Below are 25,759 nucleotides of genomic sequence, written 5' to 3'. Positions count from 1 at the left end.
TATCTGACTGAAACAGAATTAGAAATTAACAACAGAAAGAAATATTGGACATCTGAAAATATGTGAAAATTTAACAACCCACCTCTAAATCATTGGATCAAAAAAGAAACCACAAGATAAATTTGAAAATATTTCAAGCTTCACTCCAGTCTGGGTAATGGACTGAGACCCTGTTTGTAAGAAAACAAAACAAAACAACCTCAAAAAGCTATAAAATTAAATGCCAACTTTCCTCTGTCCCCAAACTCTTCATGGCTCTCTCTTGTCCTCAGAGTCAAGCACATGCTTCTCACTGTGGGCTCCAGGACCTAGGTGGCCTGACCGGTGCAGACCCTGTCACCATCTCCTCCTCTGCCCACTCACCCACACTATCATGCTATCCAGTCACATAGACTCTTTATTTTTCCAAATGCCAAGCTCCTGATCACCTCTGGGCCTTTGCCTTTGCAGTTCCCCCTGCCAGGACCAGTCTTTCCCCAGACCTTCCCATTCCTGCCTCTTCCTGGCTTGGCTGCCTCTTTCTGGTGCTTCAGGCCTCCCCAGATGTCACCTCTTCGGAGAGGACTTCCTTGAAATCCCTGCCTAACAGCCCCTATCATGGTCGACACTTTTTTCTTTTTAGACTTAGGTTTTGACATAAAGAAGTTTCGGCGGGGCGTGGTGGGTCATGCCTGTAATCCCAGCACTTTGGGAGGCAGAAGCGAGGAGATTACGAGGTCAGGAGATCGAGACCATCCTGGCTAACACGGTGAAATCCTGTCTCTACTAAAAATGCAAAAATTAGCCAGGCGTGGTGGTGGGTGCCTGTAGTCCCAGCTACTCGGGAGGCTAAGGCAGAAGAATGGTGTGAATCCGGGGGGCAGAGCTTGCAGTGAACCGAGATCGCCTCATTGCACTCCAGTCTGGGTGACAGAGCGAGACTCCGTCTCAAAAATAAAAAGAAAAAAAAAGTTGTTTCATAAAAATGACTTGGGCAGCTATCATCTATTTAAAAGGTCTGACTTTGGTGAAATAACTTGGGCTTTCCTGTTCTTTGAGTTTTGATAAAACAACTGTAAAACCATCTGCCATTTTTTTTTTTTTTTTTTTTTTTTTGAGACGGAGTCTCGCTCTGTCACCCAGGCTGGAAGGCAGTTGTGCAATCTTGGCTCACTGCAAGCTCCGCCTTCTGGGTTCACGCCATTCTCCTGCCTCAGCCTCCTGGTTAGCTGGGACTACAGGCCATCTGATCTGCCTTTTTTTTTTTTTTTAATTGAGATTAATTTATACTTTGTTTTTACTGTTTTTTCTTTTTTTACAGATAGGGTCTCATTCTGTCTCCCAGGCTAAAACACAGTTATTCATAGCTCATTGCAGCCTCAAACTACCTTGGCTTTGTAACGGTAGGCCCTCAGTCACCTGTCTCATCTTCTATGGATGTTGGTTTACTTCAGCTTTCTAATTATTTGGAGGTCAGCTTAGCTCAGTGGTTAGCACAAGTTGATAATAAATGCTTAAGCATGAGGGTGCAAAGAAAGGGGTAGGGAGGTGCAAGACTCTCAGCTTCAAATGCCCAGTCCCCTGCTCATCTGCTCAGGCCCCTGTCTAGCCCCTGCATCTAAGCCCAACTACATGACTCCTCCCCTTAAAAGCTCTCTTGGATTTTTCCTGTCCTTTCTGCTCTGCTCTATCCTCGGGTCAGTGGATCCACCCATCTTCCTTTGTGCTGGGCAGATGCCACAGCTTTCTGCTTTCTGGCTGGACAAGCCAAGGGGGGCAGGTGTGTGTGTGTATAGAAGATGCCTCCCTAAACCTTGGTCTTTTGCCTCATGTCTGGCACATTCAGCGTTTGCTGACACCTCCCCAGAAATACCAGCCTCACCAACATCTGCAGAATGGGGTACCAGGGGTCTGTCTGGACTTGGCTGGAATTCTCACATGACTATGAATACACATACACAACCTGGGCTTCCACATCTGCATTCGTTGGTTGGCTCTTCACACCTGAGTCCAGGACAGGTCAATGGTGAGTGGCTGGATTTGCAAGCGTGTGTATTTCAGGGCAGGGTGTCAGCTCGGGCAGTCTGAGAGGAAGTTGTCAAGGGAAGCTAAAGACAAGGGAGTCAGTAATGTCTCTCTTGACCTGTTGCACTCTCCAAATTTTACTGTCCTTTCCTAGGCCTGATCTAGAGGGCTGTCTAGTCTAGGTGAGACAAGTCTGGATAAATCTACTGCCAGCCCCATGGGGTCAGAACTAGAGGAGAAGGATGGGGACTGTAGGATTCCAGAGGAATGGCAAGGAGCGCTTGCTGGAGGAATGGGTTTTTTTTCAGCTGAGTTATTTTTTCTCTATAGCTCAGTGCAGTGGCACAATCACTGCTCACTGCAGCCTTGACCTTCCATGCTCAATTGATCCTCCTTCTTCAGGCTGGGACTACAGGCACATGCCACTGCACACGGCTAATTTTTGTATTTTTTTGTGGAGATGGGGTTACACCATGTTGTTCAGGCTGGCCTTGAACTCCTGGGTTCAAGTAATCCTCCTGTCTTGGCCTCTCCTAGTGCTGGAATTACAGGCATGAGCCACTTCATCTGACCTGAGCTGAGTTCTGAAGTGTGAATAGGAGTTGGGCAGGTGAAGAAGGGAAAAAAGGGCCTTCTAGACAGAAATATTTATCAAAGATAGAGATAAGTAGGCAGGAGCTGATTAGGGCAGGGTCTTTGAATGTCAGGCTGGGTGCATGAATTTCTCACAAGGCCAGTGTGGAACCATGGAGAATGTGTGAGCAAGGGAGGCCATGATTAGAGCTTGATCTCTCAGGGGCAAGAGTGGGGGACAGTTTGGTTCTTGGGTGAGGGAATCAGGAGAGTTCCAGTGTCATGGGGGGTCAGGAGAGTCAAGCCCTACATGAGCTCATCTGTACCTGTCACCTCGCGCCAGAGTTGGTGGAGGACCTCCTGATGTTCTGGAGGGTCAGATAAGTCCTGGGACCCAGTGACTTACAGTGTGAGGTACAGACCAGCACAGTGTGAGGTACAGACCGCCACATGCTCTGCTCAGATGGTCACAGCGCTGACCTCATCTCCAGCCTCCTGCCATCACCACCCCAGTTCTGATAGTCCTGCGTTCCATGGCAGCCATGAGCTGCATGTTAAAATAATAAATCAGCACCATCCCTTCTCTCCTCAAAACCCTCTCGTAGCTCTTCTTTGCTCTTAGACTACAACCCAGAGTCTCCCACAACTCAGAAGGTCCAGAGTGGCCCAGCCTCTGTGGCCTCTTGCCTTCCCCACCCACTCCAACCTCACTGCTGCTTCTCTCCCTCCTTGAGATCTGTGTACCTGCTGTTTCTTCTGCATGGAATTCACTTCCTGTCTTAGCTCTAGCATCTCAGTTCAGAAAGGCCTCTTCCACTTCCTGCCTCTCAGGATTCCCCTGTCACATGACCCCTGCACTAGCCATAATGTCTCTATAACTAAATTGGGACAGATTCAGAAGGGGCTTTGTTGAGCCTTCTATGCTCAAGAGACTCAGGCCAAGCCCAGCCCCAGTTCCTGCTCTCATGAGACCACGGGCGTAGGGGTCATTTTGGGGATTATCTTGGCACTGGGTCCTGTGGGATGGTATCACCTCCAGCCTCCAGGGACCCCATCCTAGCCATGGGTCCCTATGTGTTTAATACGTTTAAAAGGAATATGTACAGCTCTTAAGAAACCAGGATAGATTTAATTGATCTGCCCACCTTAACCCCCCAAAGAAAGGAGGTGGAAATGGGCAGATTGCAGGCAGAGGCAGAGATGAGGGCTGACAGCTGGGGTTGGGGATGAGGAGTCTGAGGCACCTCTGGAGTCTGGAGACTCTAGTCCCACTATTTAAAGAGTACCATCCTCTCCAGAAGAGCTTGAATCTCTTCTCCAGCTGCTGTCAAGGAGCTTTGGCCATGTTATGGTCCCTGCCACCTCTCCACCTTCTGTCCCCACGGGCGACCTCCCAAACCTAGCACACCACTGAAGTTATCCTGTGGGCATTTAACCTGGCCTCACATCAGGATCTCTTAGAATTATGAAATGTCCAGATTCTCCCTCTTTGCCCTGTCCAAACCCCTGATAAATGAGGAGCATTAACTGACCTGTCACATGTTTTCCTGTAACATGCTGTGCCTCCTATCTTGAGATCATCACCACACACCCATCACCCTTGCTGACTTTCCTTTTTCTGCTCTCCTAGATTGTGACTTTCTTGAGGACAAGAAACTCAGGAAATGTACATTTAGTGATGCATTGATTAGACAAATATTTATTGCACATCTGCTGCATGCTAAACAATGGAGACTGCAATGTCCTAGAAGGCATCTTCTTCTACTATGAATTAATGATTAAATGGGTGGATGACTGAAAAAAAGAAGCAAGGGGAAATGCTTGCTGCTGCTTAGAGGGAACAGAAGAATATCCAGACTAAATTGGAAAGTCTGTGAGGATAGTAGTCAAATCGATCTTTTCCTCCAATCTATCCTTAGGACCTAGCACTGTGCCTGGCACATTTTAAACAGTCTGTAGATAATTATTGGAAGGTATATTGGTGGATGAAGTATGTCATTGAATGATTGCATTTGCCTTCAGAACTAACTGTAAAACTTTGCAGAATTCCAAGCACGTTGCTATATATGGCCTTATTTTCTTTCCATTCTACTTTAGATGTGTGAAGTAAGTAGGCCAGACTGTGACCCCCATTTTACAAGTAAAGAAAATCACAGAGGCTCTGTAATTTGTGCTCCAAGATACCAGTCAGGTACTGTAGAGGGATCACACAAATATAAACTTTTGACTCAAAATTCAGTAACCCAGGCTTTTCATTAACCCGGGCTGTTTAAGTAGGTTGGAATGACTGGGGTCCATCCACTCATCCATTCGCCCACCAGTCAATCTACCTTGTCATCTTAATTCGTGGTATATGGAGAGCTTTATTAACCTCTGAACTTGACCTTGGTCTGATTGCATAAGGGAGCCCCAAGTGGAACCCAGCACTTATATTATTCTGCTAGGTGATGGTCCATGGGCAAGGGTTGGTAGCCCCCAGCCTCTCTCTGTAATGGTGGCTTCTGCATTTTATACTGTTTTTCCCCCACTGTATCCCTTTGTACATTTGTGACCTTCTTGCCCTCCTGCCCTTATGCCACTCCTCCATCTGAAGTACCCTCTGCCACATAGCCATTTGTCAAAATCTTGCCAATTATTTGAGACTCCTCCATGAAGACTTTCTAGATCCAGCCAGAAGTAATCTCCTTTCCTCTAAGCTTCCTACTTTGCTTTATAGCTATTTATAGCATGTCTTTTCTCAGGCCCTTGGACTAAGTTCCCAAGGACAGAGTCCCACAATGCCAGATCTCAGAAGAAGTTGGTTGACTAAATGAATCTTTAAAGTGAGTGTCTATTTGCATCTTGCTACAGAGGTAATATATAGTCAATATAGAAAAAGCATAGAAAAATGAATCAGAACATGATTAAAATCATCTCCGATCCCACTATTTAGAAAGTGCCATTCTTTGTGGTCCATTATTTTTCCAGCTGTATATACATATATTCATGTCTAAACAGAATCATAAGGGTGTCCATTTTCTATATGAAATTCCCCTATCTCGCTTCATGAAAATATAAGCTCCTTGAAAGTCAACACTTTCTTTTCATGTGCATTCTCCATGATGCCTGAATTTAAGCCAGATGTTAGGTAAATTTCTGTAGAGTTGTTGTATGGGAATCCAGCCATTATTGACACCCCAAATTGCTATCTCTTCTCTCTGTTCTCTGGAAATACTTATCTGACTTCAAATATGGGACAGCTCAGTTAAACATACAGAACATTTATGGAGTCCCTACTCTCTTCAGCTGCTGTGCCAGGCACCAGGCTACACAAATAATTCTGACATGTCCCTGCACTAGGATCCAATAAGGGAAGTCAGCTGTATAAAGAGACTATATATATATAACTTATATATTGTGTGTATGTGTATTATATATATATATAGTGTGTGTGTGTGTGTATATATATATATATCTCAAGACAGTGGTAAAAGAGGATGCTATAACTATATATATAACAAATGTAACTGTGGAGTGCTCTCTAAATACCAAGACCAACCTTAGAGCTAATTTGTACTATCTGATTTGATTACAACCTTGTGAGGCAGGTGCTGTTATTATCCTCATTTGGTAGATGGGGGAACTGAGGCAGGAAGAAGTGAAGAGCTTGCCCAAAAACACACAGGTTGAACACAGGGGAGCTGGGATGCAAATTCAAGTAGTTGGTCTCCAGATCCTGTGATCTTATGCAGCATGCAATATTCCTCCTTATGAAAGCATAGAGGAGCATAACATATTGAATTAGGAAAAAATCATAGTATATGTGGTACGTTATATAAATATCTGGTCAGAATTCATACATAAGTGCAAGGAAAGGCATAGCAAGAGATCAGACTGGGGAGAAGTGCATATAACAGGCCAGGAAGGGCCTTGTGTGTCAGGCTCAATAAATTAGGTTTTATCCTGAGGGACAGTAGAAAACATTGGAGGGTTTTGGGCAAAGGAATTATATAGTCAGATTGACAAGTTAGAAATTTCATCCTGGTAGCCTTTTGATGGATGGCTGGAAGGAAGGAAGCCTGAAGGTAGGGATACCTATTAAGGGGCCTACTGAATAGTCTTCATTTGCTTCTTGAGATCCCCTTTTCCCACCTGCTGCACCCAGAAAGGCTGACTTGTATGATTTGTTTCATTTAAACATCCTTGGGTGTTTGGTTGAGGTCAACCTGTGTGAGAAACCTACAAAAAATTGGTGGGTAGAAGGAGAATGAGGTTGGGAATTTACTCTCTTGAAAAATTCCATCCTGGGTTGTGCACAGGCAGTGGCTGGGTTATTCTAGTAAAGGCTATAGTTCCTATCTGGCAGCTATATGGTAGCCCTTTCCTACAGCTCTGGATTTTTTAGGGTTTTATAATATTCCATCCCCCACCATCCCTTGTGCCTTCAGGCCTAGGGTGGTCACAGTTCCTTGCTGTTGTTGATCTTGGAGTACTTTGTTGCTCATTATTGGTTTGTCTTAAAACTGTCCAAGCCTTTGTAAATGCTCCCTTCATTAAATACTTCTCAATGACCTTTCTGAGTATGTCTCCTTTTCTCTGGTGAGACCCTGACTGGCACAGAACCATTTGCAATAGCACCTGAGAGAGATAATAAAGCTTTGCATTAATTAAGCATTTTAGAGATCAAAAAGGCCGTATTTGCGATTATTTCCCAGGCCCACTCAGCAAGACTTGATGTGTGACAATCACCCATGAATGCTGCAACTTCTGCCTCCCGGGTTCAAGCAATTCTTCTGCCTCAGCCCCCCGAGTAGCTGGAACTACAGGTGTGTGCCACCACACCTGGCTAATTTTTATATTTTTAGTAGAGGCAAGGTTTCACCATATTGGTCTGGCTGGTCTCGAACTCCTGACCTTGTGATCCGCCCACCTTGGCCTCCCAAAGTGCTGGGATTACAGGCATGAGCCACCGCACCCGGCCTTGAACTACATTTCTAACCTGACATTCTGCTCCACTCCAACATATACACGCAGCTTCATGCCCCTGAGATGACCAGCTGATCTCTATGCCTTCTCCTCCTTTCCTCTGAGGGACATCAGTATGTCCATCTTCTACACTGCTCCTACCACCACCTTTTGGAAGTAGTTCTTGGCTGCAAGCTAGGAGAGTCTTTTCCCACCTTTGAGTTTTCAATAGACCTTTACTTTTTCTCTTTTTTTTTATCCTCTGATGAAATGTAACACTCTTTGAATTTTACTTTTTAGTCCCTCCAGCATTTTATTATGAATGTGTGTAAGTGTGTTACTGAGTCACTGAAATATATGTAAATACAAAAATATATATATACCAAATCATTCTTATATATATATATATATATATATATGCATTAAGCTTTTAAAGATGAAAAAGGACATGAGTATTTGAAATATATATACATACACATATATCTATATGTATCTCAGTGATTCAATAATTATTTACTGAGCATGTATTATGTGCCAAGCACTTTCCAAAGTGCTTGAGAGATGGCAGGAAATAAGACACACAAGGTTTCTGCTCTCCTCGAGAGAGAGACAATAAATACATGTTCAAGGAAATGTAGAGCATCAATTTTTATTTTATTTTATTTATTTTATTTTATTTTATTTTATTTTTGAGACATGGTCTCACTCTGTTGCCCAGGCCAGAGTGCAGTGGCATGATCTCCACTCCCTGCAACCTCTACTTTCCAGGTTCAAGCAATTATTGTGCCTCCGCCTCCTGAGTCATGGCTGGGATTACAGGCACATGCCACCATGCCCAGTTAATTTTTGTGTTTTTGGTAGAGATGGGCTTTCACCGTGTTAGCCGGACTGGTCTCAAACGCATGGCTTTAAGTGATCTGCCTGCTCGGCCTCCAAAAGTGCTGAGATTACAGGCGTGGGCCACCACACCAGGCCTGAATTTCTAATCGTGATAACTGGTATCGAAAATTTTTGTAAAAGGTATATAATAAAGATTGGATGTGCGTGAAGAGGACTACTTCAGCTAGAGTAGACAGGCTTAGTTTCTCTAAGCAGGTATCATTTGGACTGAGAGACAAATACTGAGAAGAAGCCAGCTTCCAGGTTCTTGGAGGAGAGTGCTAGGAATGTTGGGCAGAAAATACTCATGACCTGGGACAAGTGGGAGTCTGGCCTGTTTCAGGAATAGTTTTAAGTCCTGCGGGGATAGAGTATACGATGAAGGGGTGATGGCAGGAGATAGTCCCGATAACACAGTCACCTGGACCTTGGTAAATGGAGAGCGTGCATGCGTGTGGACAGTAACATGAGTGAGGAGACAGTGGGCTGGGTAGAATATCCACTGCTAAATAACTATGAGCTCCCTGAAGGCAAGGCTATGTCTCATTTAACCCCATATTCTGAGCTATTGAGCTGCCTGGAATTGAGTAGGTGTTTGATAAATATGTTAAATAAACAAATGCATGAATAAACGAATAATGAGTGAATGAATGAGCACGGCCTTCTGCTTCTGCTAAAGCAGTTTTCCCTTTAACATTTTATACCCCTCCTCTCTTGTCTTCAACAACAGTTTCTTTTCTTTGTAATAAAGTAAGTCTGGAGTTACTCTCTGTGATTAAATATTTACTGTGTTTCACACACTGTTATTATCATTTAACATTTACTCTCTGCTGACTGTGCACTCATCACTGTAGCAAACAGTGAGCTCAATCTAGTTTTGGCCCATGGGCTAATTTAGTCAAGAAAAAGGAGATGTTAAGTGCAACTGGCATAGTAGAAATTGCATGGACTGGAAATCCACTGGTTCTAGCTAGGTACAAATTCACCAGTGAACTTAAACAAGTCACTAACCTTCTGCAACCTTCTACTTTCTCATCTGAACATGGAAAGGGGAAGCCTCTTTAATAGTGAGATTTCAGGGACTGGCTGGAGACAGCGCTAGAAGTGAGTACCTCAGATTTCCACAAGCACCCCTCTGTTCATTCCGCCGTCATCTATGCCAGGCTGTGTCAACCAGATGTAGCCTACCTTGGAGCTTTTTCTCTGGTGCCACTCCAGGGACACTCAGCATATGGAGTGCCTGCTTAGCCAGCAGCACGTGGAACTACAGAATTAGACGCTGTTATTTCTAGTCTAGCTCTCAGCCCTGGGTTCCCTGAAACTCTGGTTTTGAGCTTTGATGTACTGACAGAAAAATGAACCAGGCCATTTACCATAATGTCTTCATCTTGCCTTGGCCCAGCTGGCTGTCTGCCAGGGAAGCTACTGCCAAGGCCTCGGGTGCTGAGGCTGGGAGGGGGTCAGTGGGGCAGCAGATCACCCCAGCCTGGGATGAAGAGAAGGTGCTGAGAGGAGACCTGCTCTTCAAATTGGTCACCCAGCCAGTCCCTCCCCGTGGGCACCACAGTGGGTTCGCAGGGCCCTTTGGGGCTTGTGCTCTAAGTGCTGACAAATCTTTGTGATTGTCTCAAGGCCTGTTCAACTCTTCCAGCTGCAAGGGAAGCCCAAACATGTGTTCACTTGGCCTAATAACTTACTATGTTCTTGCCACTTTGTCTTTTACTTGGAATGAGTAGGAGGCCATGGAAAAACTGTAAACAGAGGACTTAGTGATGTGAGATGACTTTTGTTTGGCAGGATTACTCTGGCTCCTGATTGAGAACAGAATGGACAAGTGGAAGAAGAGAGTCAGGTTAAGAAGCCCTTACTGGATGAGGAGTGGGAGAGAAAGCAAACTGTCAAAGATGGCTCAGTTTTTGTTTTTTATTCTTTTCAGAGCAGTTGAAGGATGAATTAAATTCTGTTTCTATCAATAATGATGATGATGATAATAAATCAATACCGAACTTAAAAATTCATAGCTAACATTTTTTAGCCCTTATTAAGTGCTAAACATCTCCTAAGGATTTTTGATTGTGAACTTCAAGGAAGGAAAGTCTATTGGACATGGGTGATATAAGAATAATTCAGTAGGCCGGGCACAGTGGCCCACAGCTGTAATCCCAGCACTTTGGCCAAGCCAGGTGGATCATGAGGTCAGGAGTTCAAGACCATCCTGGCTAACATGGTGAAACCCCCATCTCTATTAAAAATACAAAAAATTAGCTAGGCGTGGTGGCGGGTGCCTGTAGTCCCAGCTACTCGGGAGGCTGAGGCAGGAGAATGGCGTGAACCTGGGAGGCGGAGCTTGCAGCGAGCCAAGATCGCACCACTGCACTCCAGCCTGGTCGACAGAGCAAGACTCTGTCAAAAAAAAAAAAAAAAAAAAAAAAAAGAATAATTCAGTAGAATTTGGGTGATGAGTAGGTGATTTGGTGGTATCATCTCCTCCTCTTTTCAAGATGATTCTTTTTCATTTTGTGTCACCAGATATGATGGGCCCTGCAGTGGGACATGGGGAGAGCTGATTGGATAAGAGGCTGTAACTCAGTTTGCTTATCAGTCCTCCTCGTGTGTGTGTGAATGCACTTGAGGCCTTTGGGGACTGTAGGAATACTGTCCAAGGTCATAGCTGTCTCAGGAGGGAGGAGCCAAGTTTCTAAGCCTCCAACACTACTAAGGCTACTTGTCTGCTGATGGACACTATAAAGGCTATTTGTCTCCTATTTGTCCCCCTTGAGTGCAGATGTAATGATCCTCCAAGAACTCCATCACCCTTCTCTTGTATTCATCCATAAGATGCACTGATAGGCCTTGTCCTTCTAGGACATTTTAAAAGGGGTACACACCCCTTTACTCGAGGGGACTGTGGAACAATTGTACAATCCCTTGTGATGACACTTTTAGCACCTTAAGCCATCACCCTTTTTTACTAATAAAAAGGTATGATACATTGAACAAAAATACTATTCAAATGATAATCATTTTAAAACTATTTACAGAAGGAAAACTAGCATAGAGATAAGAGTAAGAAACTTCAAGTCAGGAGATTGAATTTTATAATTTACTAGAATGTCCTCACCCCCACTGGCTATATGAGAACGTTGGGATGGGGTAGTAGCTTTGCAAGTATTTTTTAGCCAAGGAAACCTTTGTGCCAACATTCTCTTGCTTGGGAGTACACTATATAACTTACAAAAAAATGGAGCTGCTCTCGTGGAAGCAAGAGGAACACGGCCAGGGCAACCCTCTTGCCAAGCTCCTTTTCTGTGCAAGATGACCCTGAGCTACCTCAGCTGAGCTGGTGCCCTTTTGGGCCTTCCTGGCTCTGAGGTTTGGACATGAGTACTTCCAGCTCAACTTCTAAAGAATCCATACTCTCAACTCCCACTCCTTTCATGGATTTCTTTCGTCTTCTTCTAGTTCCATAGCCTCAAAACAATGAAAGCATATTATCCTTAGTTTTATTCCACTATCAGAGTAGAGTGAATTATCTGATCATGCATGGTGTATCAAAAAGGGGCTCAGGCAGATCTGGGTGCAAACCCTGCCTCCACTACTCTGTTACTTTAGGTGAATCTTGGTCACAGTTGACCCATCTATAAATGAAAGTGATGAAGCCTGGCTCATGGACTTGATGTGAGGAAAGCCATCCTGGCAAAAAACAGGTGCCTCTGAGCTCCTGATTATGTGGGTTCTCTTCCTCCCTGCAGCACCAAGACCAGGCGTACAGTTCACCCAGTGCCTCGGGTCTTGTCTTGCAGAGATGTCTGGCATGGTGGCGGACATCTTGCTGGTGCACTGGAGACAGCAGTGGCTGGAGAATAGCACCTTGTACTTCCACGTCTCCATGAGCAGCTCCAGGCAGCTGGCCCAAGTCACTGCCCCAACTCTCCAAGAGCCCTCAGAGATTGTTGAGGAGCAGATGCACATCCTCCACCTATCTGTGATTGTGAGTGAGTGGGGGATGTGATTGGGGTCAGGGATTGGGTTGGGGAGAAATGAGTGGAGAGATGGAGGGGGTTGGGGGGTTTTCCACAGACGGAGGGAAAGAGCCAAGCTCAAGAGGATAAAATGAGAAACAGAAAATCAAATGGATTCTGTGGTGTCACTTGGACTGATGCATACCCATCCATCATCTGTCAGCTGTGACAAACTTCAGAGAAGAAAATAAGGGGTCTCCAACTCCTTAGCCTTCTGGCTGACATCTCTGGGAATAACTGTTTAATATCTGTCATGAGCTTGGACTGCTTTGCTTAGGGCTAAGGTTCAGTGCTTTAGAATACAACTGGCCATTCCAAGAATGACTGAACAAATGAAATTGGAATAAAACCAGAATGGGCTGCCCTTTCCTAAGTGTCCTTGATGTGTCAGGTGTTTTAACCCTCACAACAACTGCATGATGGCCCTTGGAGCTGGGGGGGACATAGCCATTGCGGTGTTCCACAGAGGCCCCTCCATAACTCCCACTTTATAGTTGTGAATACTGTGGCAGAGGGCAAAGAAACTTACCCAAGGTCACATAGCCAGTGAAAGATGGAGCTACTCTTGAGTGTTCAAATCCGAGCATATCTGGCTACCAAGCCTGAACTATGTCCTGTACACCCTGTATCTCTTCAAGTCTGTTGGAGTGATAGGCTTGGTCTTAGCTCTCCTTCCAACTTGTTACAGAAGGTGCTGACCTACTTTTCAGGGAAATTAAGTGAGCAAAGGAAGGCGGTGACCCGAGTGAAAGTGAACCAGAGCTGCATTAAACACACATTTGGACTTACTTTTTCTATCGTACACAGGAGGGCCCATCTCAGTCCAAATAGAATGGCAGATCAGGCTGAATGTGGTAACCACATTCCAGATGCTTATCACGATAGCCAACTAACCCTTGAATTTTTATTCTTTCTATCAATGTACCTTAAGATCAGAAGTTACTTTTCATAAACATTGTACCGCTTGTCTTTGGGCGAGAGTGAATCATTGATACAAGCTAGCTTTTGATATATGTTTTGGTGTATCAAAGATACACATTTTGGTGGCAATGTCTGATTTATTTGTAACATCTTGGAGAGGATTGGAATCTCTTTTTCTTTTTGTTTCAGGCCAGAATAGGAGAAAAGGGACGGCAGATCTGTAGAGAATGAGCAGGTGACTTGTTTAGGGTTTCCTGCCCTTGTGAGGTAGGGGCTCAAGGATTAGATTTAAGCCCTCCATTTGCAGTGAAAGGAAGTAAACTCACTTTCCCACCCTCATCCTGGAGGTTACTTATGTTATTTGCAGACCCCAACTTCTGCCTCTCTGTTGAATACACTTCTTATGCAGGCTGCCTTTACTGTTGTACATTACCACTGGGAGAAAGATCCAAGGCTCTGGAAAGGACAGTGACAGTTGTCCTACATTGGCTAGTTCCAAGACCCTGAGGGAATCACCAAGTCAGTAATTAGGAAATTTCTTTTTCTTTCTTTTTTTCTTTTCTTTTTTTGAGATGGAGTCTTGCTCTGTTGCCCAGGCTGGAGTGCAACGGCGTGATCTCGACTCACTGCCAGCTCCGTCTCCCAGGTTTAAGTGATTCTCCTGCCTAAGACTCCTGAGTAACAGGGATTACAGGTGCCCGCCACCACAACCAGCTAATTTTTGTAGTTTTAGTAGAGGCAGGGATTTCACCATGTTGGTCAGGCTGGCCTCAAACTCCTGACCTCAGGTGATCCACCTGCATTGGCCTCCCAAAGTGCTGTGATTATAGGTGTGAGCCACCGCGCCCGGCCAGCAATTTCTTAAACTTTTATTTTTAGCAACTCCACATACATGAGAACTCTCATAATGTCCTAGTCAATAAAAAGAAAAGTTATTGAAGTTGTAGATATTGCACCCAAGGATCCAGATCAAATCTTAAGGAAGGAAGAAGCTTAGAGGAGAACTTCACCCTGCCACTCTCTCATTGGAATTCCCTTCAGACAACGTGTGAGGTGTCAGCCTCATTTGAAGAACTAGTTTATATATCAGAGCATGGCCTGAAAGTCAAGTCAGCATGGCATCAATTCTGGTCTTTTTTTTTTTTTTTTTAAATAGAGACAAGGCCTCACTATATTGCCCAGGTTGGTCTTGAATTCCTGGGCTTAAATGATCCTCTCTCCTTGGCCATCCAAAGTGCTGGGATTACAGGTGTGAGCCACTGTGCCTCACCAGTTTTGGTCTTATAGATGACTAAGTGTTTTGAGGAGGGTATTTCAGGTGATATGCAATTGCTCCATTCTTCCTAGACATCCCAGAATCTGGTCACAACCTCCTTTTTTCCACTACTCTTTTTCTATATGCACATTAAACCTGTTCTCCGCTGTTTCCCAGTCTATCAGCCCCTGTATAGTGTCAGTGCTTCCTGATCTATCACTTACAACAGGGCTTATACTGGCATTCTCAGATCTCTGTTTTTCTTCCACACCTGTCTTTTCTATCCCCATTGCTGGACCTGTGTTCATTTTCTCCACTGAGCTACTGAGTGCCACTCCATAACACTGTGCTGACTGACTCTATTACAGATTTATGAGCTCCAGTCACAGCTTGGCTCTCAATCTTATCCTGAAACCTTTTTATTCTCTTCTGGTTGACTGCCATTCATTTTTTTCTACAGCAGCCATTCCAGACTTTCACCATTCTCTTCAAACTTGTTACTCCACCCCACCTTATAAACTCAATAAGGAATTTAGCCTTTTATGTCTCAATTTATCTGTAGTCTTTACCAGTCCTCACCACATTCCCTGCTATTTCAGAGGCAGGTCTCTGGGTATATATATATATATATATATATATATATAGTCTGTTCCTAGTGACTCTTTGTAAATATGTTCAGGTTTTCTCCATCCTAAGATAAAAATTCCTTTAAGCTTATCTCTTCTTCAGACTCTCTGTGCCTTTTTTTTCTTTACCATCAAACTACCTCAACAGCCTTTCTTCTACTCCTTTAGTCATTGTGAGCCACTATAGTCAAGCTTTGTGCCCACCATCCCAATGAAAGGCTCTCGTTTGTGATGACTTGCTTGCAGAACTCAGCAGCCTCCTTTTGTTCTCACACTGTTTCATCTTGTCACAGTATTTGACACCATTTGGACCTCTTTCCTTCCCTGACTGTGTGCTATCTCTGGATGAGTTTACCTACTCTGGTGATTTCATTTAGGAACTTTATCTGTGTGTACAGTGATGAGTCTCTTATCAGAATCTGTAACTACCTATCATATGAGCTTTTCCCCAAGGCTCAAACTTGCATTTCCAAATGACTACTCTCCTTTTCCATTCTGCAGAAATGTATCCAAATTTGCATGTAATATATCCAAAACTGAGCTTATACAACCACTATGGAGAATGGTTCGGAGAACTACAAATAGGGCTACTGTACAGTCCAGCACTCCTAGGTATATACCTAAAAGAAAGGAAATCAGTATATTGAAGAGATATCTGGACTCCCATGTTTATTGCAGCACTGTTCACAATAGTCAAGATTTGGAAGCATCCTAAGTGTCCATCAACAGATGAATGAACAAAGACGACGTGGGCTGAGCACAGTGGCTCACGCCTGTAAACCTAGTACTTTGAGAGGCTGAGGTGGGCAGATCACTTGAGGTCAGGAATTCAAGACCAGCCCGGCCAACATGGCGAAACCCCGTCTCTACTAAAAATACAAAACCTAGTCAGGTATGGTGGTGCATGCCTGTAGTCCCAGCTACTTGGAAGGCTGAGGCACAAGAATTGCTTCAATTTAATTTAGACAATGTCTATTTCATATTTTACTGCTACATTCCATCAAGAAATTTCTTGTTTTGATGTTATGACAAGTTAGCAAGTAAAAAACACATTTCTTTGAAAAAATACTTTTAAGCTCAGGCTCTTAACATATAAATATAATGCACAAAATAAATATACTGCCAAAAAACCCACGCACCTACAAATTACCGTATGCATAATTTCTGAAACATGTAATATTTATAAAAGCATAACTCTACATTGCTTTTATTTTCAGCTCTAAGTAAAAGAAAAACTTACTTTGTGAAGTGATAGATCATAGGCTCAAGGGCATAAGGTGTCTGCCACAGCTACTCAACCCTGCTGGGGTAGTGCAAAGACAGCCACAGGTCAAACATAAACAGATGTTTTTGTTTGTATTTGTGTTTTCGATACTTCATTTATGGACACTGAAATTTGAATATCATATAATTTTCATGTGTCACAATATTCTTTTATTTTTTTCAACCATTTAGAAATATAAAATCATTCTTAGCTTGCAGGATACAAAAATGGGTAGTGGGCCAGATCTGTCTGATGGACCGTCATTTGTCAAACCCTGACTTAGTGTAGTCAGGAACTGCCCCTAAATCACTTCTAGGAAAACAAACAAACAACAAACAACCAAATCAAGGCACTGGCAGCAAGAAGGTGGGGGATGAATGTTGGGTAGCCAACCTTTTTTTTTTTTTTTTTTTTTTTTTTGCAGCGTAATTCACAAAATACAAATAATGATGATAACCTCTAATATATAGCTCTAATATATAGAATAGTGTCTCAGACACTATTCTAAGTGCTTTGAAAATTTCAACTCATTTAGACCTCAAAGCAATCCCAAGATGTTGTCACTATCACTACTCTTTTATGGGAAGGGAATTGAGGCACAGAGATATTAAGTAGCATGCCCCAGGCTGGAATTGGGGCCCAGGCAGCAGGAGTCCAGAGTCCACACCCTTAACTATGTCATGTTGCTTCTATGAGGAAGAAAAAGTTGGTGAAGAACACTTAGGACTCTCAGACAAAATACAAATGCAGATAGCTGTGCTCCCTGCTCACACATCAACAGTAAGATACATAATACTTCTTACATTGCACTAGTTGTTTTCAATGTGTAGACTGTAATAAATATTACTGTTTTTAGCTGTTTAAAAACAGCTCAGGCTTTTGCTATATATAAATGTGTCCCTAACGCAAAACTTGGCTGACATTTGAAAATTTTACAAAAATATTTTAACTTCTTTTTGAAGGATTAGTTTAGTACCACTGTCTATATCCATTTACAAACACCAAAAAATAGGAGAAAAAGAAGCCTTATAATTTAAAAGGAATACTACACTTACAATACAAATATTAACAAGAGTCACTAGTGAGACTTAATGTGCAACATCTTCATACACATAATAGTTACTGAACTCTAAGGTTACCTATTTCCCTATGCACAATTATGGATGGATTCCACATGCACGTTGAACATCCGTAAGTTACATGTTATAGCACACTCACATACAGAGTCCTATATACTAAAAGACATTTAATGTATGTTTAATGATGTTGCCTGATAATTTGTGCTTTTTAAATGCTTCATGTATGTAGACATTTGCAGGTTTCCTTTTAAAATAGAACAATCTTGGCATCAGATCTGCGACATGATTTCTAGTATAACTGTTTCCCTCAGTACAAATTATTTGAATTTTTGTTGAACACCTTCCGAATATTTAAAATATCTATCCAAGTACCAGTGATCTGACATTGAATGAAACAGCAATTCTTAATAAAGGTTTCTATATCTACCACAATCTTTGCAGTTATCCCTTTGAATTCTTTAGTATATGAGCTCCAATTGTGTAAAGAGATTTCTGGATACTCAATGAGGAGCTTCTCACTCTTGAACTTTTGGATGTCTACAGCTGGCTGCCCTGACAGAAAATGTATTGACATTCATTTTACTTACAGGATTTCTCTCCTGTGTGATTTCTATGTTGCAAAACAAAAGTATGACTTCTGAAAGGCTTCCCTCCTGTTTTACAATTTGCATGACTTCTGCCATTTATATTATCTAGGATTTAGAAAAGTCTACAATATGACAAAATTATCTCCCAAATAAATGCACAGAATTTCTCTCTATGTATTTGCTGATACACAGAGAGAGCAAAGATTGTAGCTGAAAATTTCCCTATATTGAGGCCATTCATAAGGTGTACCTCTTGTGTGAATTATCTGATTGTTCTGAAGGATGAATTCAGTCAAGAGAATTTCTCAACTCATCTTGCTTCTCAGCCTTCCTCTTCTTTGTGTGTGTCTTCTGATGTGCAGTGAGTTGTGACTTCTTCTAGATAAAGGTTTCTCCACACTCTTAGCACTATAGGGCTTCTCCCCTGTGTGTTTTCTCTGATGTATAATAAAATGTGACTTCTGAGAAAAGGACTTCCCACATTCCTTGCATGCATAGGGCTTCTCTCCTGTGAGTCCTTTGATGTAATCTGAGGACCGAATTCACAGAGAAAGATTTGCCACATTCTGTGCATTCATAGGGCTTCTCCCCTGTGTGTTTTCTCTGATGTTTAGTGAAGTCTGATTTATAGTAAAAGGTTTTCCCGCATTTATTACATTCAAAGGGTTTCTCCCCTGTGTGAGTTTGCTGATGTGCTGTGAGGGCTGACTTCTGGTAGAAGCATTTCCTACATTCCTTACATTCATAGGGTTTCTCTCCTGTGTGAGTTCTCTGATGAGTTTTGAGGTGTGAATTCCTAGAGAAGAATTTCCCACATTCCTTACATTTATAGGGTTTCTCCCCTGTGTGTGTTCTCTGATGTACTGTGAGGTGTGACTTCTGGGAAAAGGCTTTCCCACACTCCTTACACTCATAGGGTTTCTCCCCTGTGTGTGTCTTCTGATGTACCATGAGGTATGCCTTCACATAGAAGAACTTCCCACATTCAGTACATTGAAAAGGTTTCTCCCCTGTGTATGTTTTCTGATGTTCTATGAGATGTGGTTTCTGGTAGAAGGATTTCTCACACTGATTACATTCATAGGGTTTCTCTCCTGCATGGGTTCTCAGATGTCTACTGAGAGATGATAGGTGGTAAAATATTTTCTTACATTCTTTACACTCATAGGTTTTATCTCTCGTGTGAATTTTCTGATGTCTTGTGAGGTCTTCATTTTTGGAGAACGAGTTCCCACATTTATCACAGTCATAGGATTTGCCCTTTGAGTGAGTATGCTGATGTACTATGAGGGCAGACTTCTGGCAGAAGAACTTCCCACATTCCTTACATTCATAGGCTTTCTCTGTGGTACCAGTTTTCTGATGTTTAACTTTCCTAGACAGAAAGTTCCACATTCACTAATGTGTAAGACTTTTAAGGCTTTTTTCCCCCCACTAGGTGTATTTTCCAAGTACCTCTGAGGACTGATTTCTAGAGATGCTCCCATATTTATTGGTTCCATAGGGTTTCTCCACTGTGAACATTCTCTGACCTGCACTGTAGTTTAACACTTAGTAAGGTGAATCTGCATCTGTATTCTATTCACAGGGTCTCTCAATTGCCTGCTTTCTGTTTTGTGTAATAAAGACTCCCTTTATTATTTAATTCAGAAGAGTAAAAAGACTACTTCAAAGTTTCTGTCTCCTGATCCTGAACAAGGTCTCTATGAAAAGGGGGATTCCCATTTGGATTATATTCCTCGGGATTTGCTCTGCAGTGTTAGTTTTCTCATGTTTAGTATTAACTAGTGTCCTCCCATTTCCAGTAACTCCTTCAAGACTCTTGCTTACAAATCTTTAATCTTAAACATTAATTCTTGAACTTGCCTTGAATTTCCAGCTTGGCTTTCCCGGTATCTTGATTCTAGATCATGAATACTCCATAGGTCTTCTACAAGGGAATCAAAAATTTAATACTTTATAAATATTAACACATTAATATTGTCATAGCATTGATTCTTAGGCTTCAGGCCAATTTCTCATAATGAAAGAACCTCAAATGCAAATTTCCTCTAGCCCATTGTTTTGGAAAAATAAACTAAAACAAACACTAAAAACTGCTGTCACACAAAGAAGAAGGAACCTAGTTGTAGACCCATGTACTCTGACATTTTTACAAATATAACCTTAAGAGCCTGGAGGCAAAAGTTAATGACAAAAACAAAACAAACAAACAAACAAAAAAACTGGGAGCGGAGAACACAGGACATTTGTAGTGTTGCTGAACAAGAGTGTGGGAAGTATAGAGAATGCTGTGAGCCCCTTAAGGACCATGAACAGTAAGCAGATTAAGCAAAACTACTGGACAACAGTGTTCCCTGGAATTACATGGAAGACTAAACTGGAAGAAGGAGTTGAAGTATACTGAAGTACAGGTCTTTATTCCCTCAAACCTAGATTACTGTGGTAGGTTTGCTAGTACTTAGCAGACAAACTTCTTCTTTATTTCCTCTTTATCCATCCACAGCAATCTATGTGTCAATACTAAAGGGACTTTCTCAGAACATCAGTTTCCTCAGGCTTATAGAAAGAGTAGCTTGGGCTTTCACTCTCCATCTAGCTGGCTTTGTTTTTAGGACAGGAAGATGGAGGACCACATATATCCAAAAGGAAGGATTTTCTTAAAAGCATCAGGATAAGCCATCTATATGAGAATGAATTCCTAGTTGTAACACCAGATATTTTCAATCCTGAACATATCCTGACCACCAAATCCTGCACTTCTAAAGCACTTGTTACTTATGACTCAGCACTAGTCTTGAATTTCGATTTCATATCTTACTTTCTCCATCTCTGCTTCCAATTTACTACAGGATCTTTAAAGGTTCAGTTATTAAACATCATTCTAGAATCTTTAGTGACCTTCATGTATATGCATCTTTAAATCCATGAAAGCAAGTGAAAGATTATCAGTAGAGGCTTGGGGTTGGAATTTCATAGCAATGGTGGGGAATCCATAAGAAAAGTCACTTGACAGAGACTTATGCAACGTTAACTCAGATACACATGAAATAAGATCATATGTATGGGCCGGGAACGGTGGCTCATGCCTATAATCCCAGCACTTTGGGAGGCCGAGGTGGGTGGATCAAGTGAGGTCAGGAGTTCAAGACCAGCCTGATCAACATGGTGAAACTCTGCCTCTACTAAAAATACAAAAATTAGCTGGGCCTGGTGGCAGGCACCTGTAATCCCAGCTACTCAAGAGGCTGAGGCAGAAGAATCGCTTGAACCGGGGAGGTGGAGGTTGCAGTGAGCTGAGATTGCAACACTGCACCCCAGCCTGGGCAACAGAGTATAACTCCATCTCAAAAAAATAAAAAATAAAAAAAATCTTATGTTTGGAAAACATTTAAGAGCAGAGTAAAATGGAGATTAACAGGTGTCTTGGGACCACAAGGAGAAATAAGTTGCATAGGCAAGAGTGGGCCAGACTAGCTCTTGACAGAAAATTCATTTAAATGAATATTACTAATACCTCCTTACCCTTGTAAGATTTTTATTTTGTCTAAATGACTTAATACTAAATGACTTAATACTGAGTCAGTATTAATCATACCATGCAGACTTCTGGCAATGTGCATATGCTGCATTACACAGCTACTGTGGGAATTTAAATCAACAATTTTTGTTTTGACCCTAACAAGGAAGGAAGTAGAATAAGCAGAACTATCTTATAAGAAGGTAAAAATACGGGATCAGAATATAAATAGGGCAAAGATGCTGGAGAGGTCAATTTTAGGAGTCCTCATCATAAAAACCAATGCATTGGCCTTAAGAATGGATGAGCTCTTATAGGACTTACTAAAAAGCACAGAGCAGAAAGTAGAGAGTGTCTGTCTGTTGTTAATTATTTTATATATGTTTTATTTCTTTTTTTCATGAACATGAGTCTTACTGTGATCCACCCACTTTGGCCTCCCAAAGGGCTGGGATTACAGACATGAGCCACCATGCCCGGCCAGTCTCTTGTTAATTAATATTCTTTCTTTCAACAAATATCTAGTGAGCAACTAATATGTACTAGGCATTGTTCCTGATACTGGCAACACATCTGTGCACAAGTTAGGAAATACATGACAAACATTTAAGGAGGCAGGATGAGATTGTCGTAGTGTTATCTAAATAAGGTACAGTAGATTTTAGGGAGGTTAAGCAGTGCTTTGTGGGAAGGATAAACACTGTATAGCAGGAAGTAGCAACTCTGAAATGAAAGAATTGATGAGCGGCATAACGATTTCTAATCTGAGCTCAGAGTTTAAAGAAAAAATGGGAAGTTAAAATTGGTGCCAAAATAACTGAGGTATTTTGTCGTTAATAAAAGGAGGGAGATGCCACTTAAAAACGTTATAAGTCGGATTTACAAACACTTTATAGTTGTATACTCTAATGGCAGGGAGTAACTGGCGATTCTAGAGAAAAAGACAAAAAAAATCTTACAAGGGTAAGGAGGAATTAGAGTTTGTATATAGGAAAGAGAAGTAAATCTATTTAAAACATGTCTAGCAAAGGAGAGAATTTAAGTGGAGAGAACAAAAATTGGAGGTATGACTTAGGTTTTTTAAACATGTGCAAATCAAGTGTCTTTAATCACTGCCAAAACTATAAGACATTTTAAAAGAGACTGCCAAGGCCGGGCGCGGTGGCTCATGCCTGTAATCCCAACACTTTGGGAGGCTGAGGAGGGTGAATCACCTGAGGTCTGGAGTTCGAGACGAGCCTGATCAACACGGAGAAAACCCGTCTCTACTAAAATTACCAAATGAGCCAGGCGTGGTGGTGCATGCCTGTAATCCCAGCTACTCGGGAGGCTGAGGCAGGAGAATCACTTGAACCTGGGAGGTGGAGGTTGCAGTGAGCTGAGATGGCAACATTGGACTCCAGCCTGGACAACAAGATTGAAACTCTGTTTCAAAAAGAAAAAAAAAAAGTGAGAGATTGCCGAAAAATATATTTCAGAAGGCAAGAGGCACCAACCACTCACCAGTAACATGGGATATAATTTCTTCTAACTCACAGGGCAAGACCTGATGTGGAATTTCTACTTCTAATATCCACGGCTCTTTTCCTTGCTTCAACTTGAAGACCGCATTTGGTTTATTCACATGGTAACCTATGAATGAAAATATCAAGGAAATGATACAAATTGCTTGGAATTTAGGGACTGTGAAAGATGAGGAAGTGGAGTTTCAGGAGAATGATGAAGGTTGCAGTTAGGCTTGGCAAATTTAGATTTTTTCAGTGGGGAGACAGGGACACAAATATTTTTTCTAGTACCCAAAATGGATTTATTAACTTCGACCTCTGAATCATAGCTAATGTCAATCATTCAACCCTATAGGGACCTCTTACATTCCAGTAACAAAGAAGGGAGATGCAAACTAGCGGGATTTATACCTGCGGAAGTTTTCCTCACCCACTGAGACCAGGTGACTATAGTTTTCCAGTATCACATCCTTATACAGAGTCCTCTGAGCAGAGGTCAGTAGCTTCCATTCCTCCTTGGTGAATTCCACAATAACATCCTTTAATGTCATGGGTCCCTGGAATAACAAACTTCAGTTCAATCTGAAGTAACCAGAATAGATAGCATACCATTGAAAAGACATATGAGCTAGCTCTTAGTGTACTAACTGCAAAGTTCACTTTGGAGAGTTAGGATATGTGCCATGCTGTACCCTGCTTTATTCATAGAAGGAATATTTGTTCAGTACATATTTACTGAATTCCCACTCCATGCCTGGAACTCTGCTGAAGATACAAAGAAGAAAAAAAAAACGAGTGTCACGTGCTGCATAATGACATTTCAGTTAATGACAGATTCCATATATGATGAAGATCCTGTAAGAAAATGCAGTATTTTTATAGTCTGTTTTTTATGTTTAGATACATAAATTCTTTTCTTTTCTTTTTTTTTTTTTTGAGACGGAGTCTCGCTCTGCCGCCCAGGCTGGAGTGCAATGGCCGGATCTCAGCTCACTACAAGCCCCGCCTCCTGGGTTCACGCCATTCTCCTGCCTCAGCCTCCCAAGTAGCTGGGACTACAGGCGCCCGCCACGTCACCCGGCTAGTTTTTTTGTATTTTTCAGTAGAGACGGGATTTCACCGTGTTAGCCAGGATGGTCTCGATTTCCTGACCTCGTGATCCGCCCGTCTCGGCCTCCCAAAGTGCTGGGATTACAGGCTTGAGCCACCGCGCCCGGCCTAGATACATAAATTCTTACCATTGTGTTACAAATTGCCTACAGTGTTCAGTACTGTAACATACTATATAGGTTTATAGCCTAGGAGCAATGGGCAACACCACATAGCCTAGGTGTGCAGTCAGCTGTACTATCTAGGCTTGTGTAAGGACACTCTATGATGTTTGCATGACGAAGTCACCTAATGATACCTTTTTCAGAACATATCGCCGTCACTAAGTGACACATGATTCTATTCCTGTTACAAGGAGCTTATATTTTGCCAGGGAGACAAAGGTGAAAATGCTAAAACACAGTATGTGTGAAGCAGGTGCCATGATAGAAACATGTACACAATATGAGACCGTCACAAATGGGGGTAATTATTTGCATTTCATATTGTCATGTTAGATTTTATGAGATGGTCAAACTGACTAACTTTAGGAATAAAGAAAACACAATTGGCAAAGGCATGGATGCATAGAAATCGCAAGTTTAGGAAACCACATATAACTTGGTAGGTATGATATCTATGGTGGGTATATACCTATAGTAGGTATATACCTTGGTAGCTAAATACCTATGGTAGGGCATAGGACCAAGATTAGTTAGAAGGTTACAGTGTAAAGTCAAGGGTCAGGACAAGAAGAAATTCTGAATCTGTCTTTTGGACCAGTAAAGTATATTTTGCATACACACTTAACAAATAAATCTCTGCTTATTAATATATTATATACATTTGCATATATTAATGTTTATTAAGAATTAAAGGGGTGGATGTGGTGGCTCAGGCCTGTAACACCAGCTACTTGAGAGGGTGATATGGGAGAATCTCATGAACCTGGGAAGTCAAGGCTGCAGTAAGACACAGCGAAACTCTACCTAAAAAAAAAAAAAAAAAAAAAAAAATTAGGCTGGGTGCAGTGGCCCATGTCTGTAATTCCACCACTTTTAGAGGTCGAAGCAGGTGGATAACCTGAAGGCAGGAGTTTGAGACCAGCCTGGCCAATATGGCAAAACCCCATCTCTGCTAAAAATTACAAAAATTCACCAGGCGTGGTGGCATGCACCTGTAGTCCCATCTACTCAGGAAATTGAGCCAAGAGAATGGCTTGAACCTGGGAGGCAGAGGTTGCAATGAACCAAGATTGTGCCACTGAACTCCAGCTTGGGTGACAGAGTGAGACTCCATCTCTATAATAATAATAAACTTAATAAGTTTCTTTTGTTCATATAAGAGAAAACATAAATAGGTATTCTATTTCATACTATGTGAAATGTCTTATATATCTCTGGGATGCTCACCATTCACTGTGTAGATGAAAATACAGACACTAGGAGCCACTGAAGAGACGTATCAAGTAAGCACTGGAGTTATAGGGGT

At 42.1% G+C, this 25,759-nt stretch overlaps 2 protein-coding genes and 1 long non-coding RNA gene across 3 annotated transcripts in view; all 3 read right to left on the bottom strand.

Moving 5' to 3' along the window:
* Nucleotides 1–17,463, bottom strand: part of LOC115900399 — a 36,350-nt gene extending 18,887 nt beyond the window's left edge. The window contains exons 1-2 of the mRNA XM_030941047.1: nt 16,465–17,463; nt 83–170 (exon numbers count right to left, since the gene is read on the bottom strand). The gene's annotated coding sequence lies outside the window, so the exon portion shown is untranslated. The remainder of the gene's footprint in view (nt 1–82; nt 171–16,464) is intronic.
* A 1,099-nt stretch (nt 17,464–18,562) lies between these two features.
* ZNF25 (zinc finger protein 25) lies at nt 18,563–19,549 on the bottom strand. The gene has a single exon (XM_030940182.1). It carries the CDS (start codon nt 19,547–19,549, stop codon nt 18,563–18,565), a length of 987 nt encoding a protein of 328 aa, XP_030796042.1.
* A 3,510-nt stretch (nt 19,550–23,059) lies between these two features.
* Nucleotides 23,060–23,712, bottom strand: LOC104670538. The gene is made up of 3 exons (XR_004060075.1): nt 23,591–23,712; nt 23,211–23,306; nt 23,060–23,099 (listed from the first exon to the last, which is right to left on the bottom strand). It is a non-coding gene; the product is annotated as an uncharacterized LOC104670538 (long non-coding RNA).
* Between the last annotated feature and the right edge of the window lie 2,047 nt (nt 23,713–25,759).

Source organism: Rhinopithecus roxellana, chromosome 11, assembly GCF_007565055.1.
Source record: "Rhinopithecus roxellana isolate Shanxi Qingling chromosome 11, ASM756505v1, whole genome shotgun sequence".
NCBI lineage: Eukaryota > Metazoa > Chordata > Mammalia > Primates > Cercopithecidae > Rhinopithecus > Rhinopithecus roxellana.
This window is presented reverse-complemented; position numbering and strand designations above follow the sequence as displayed.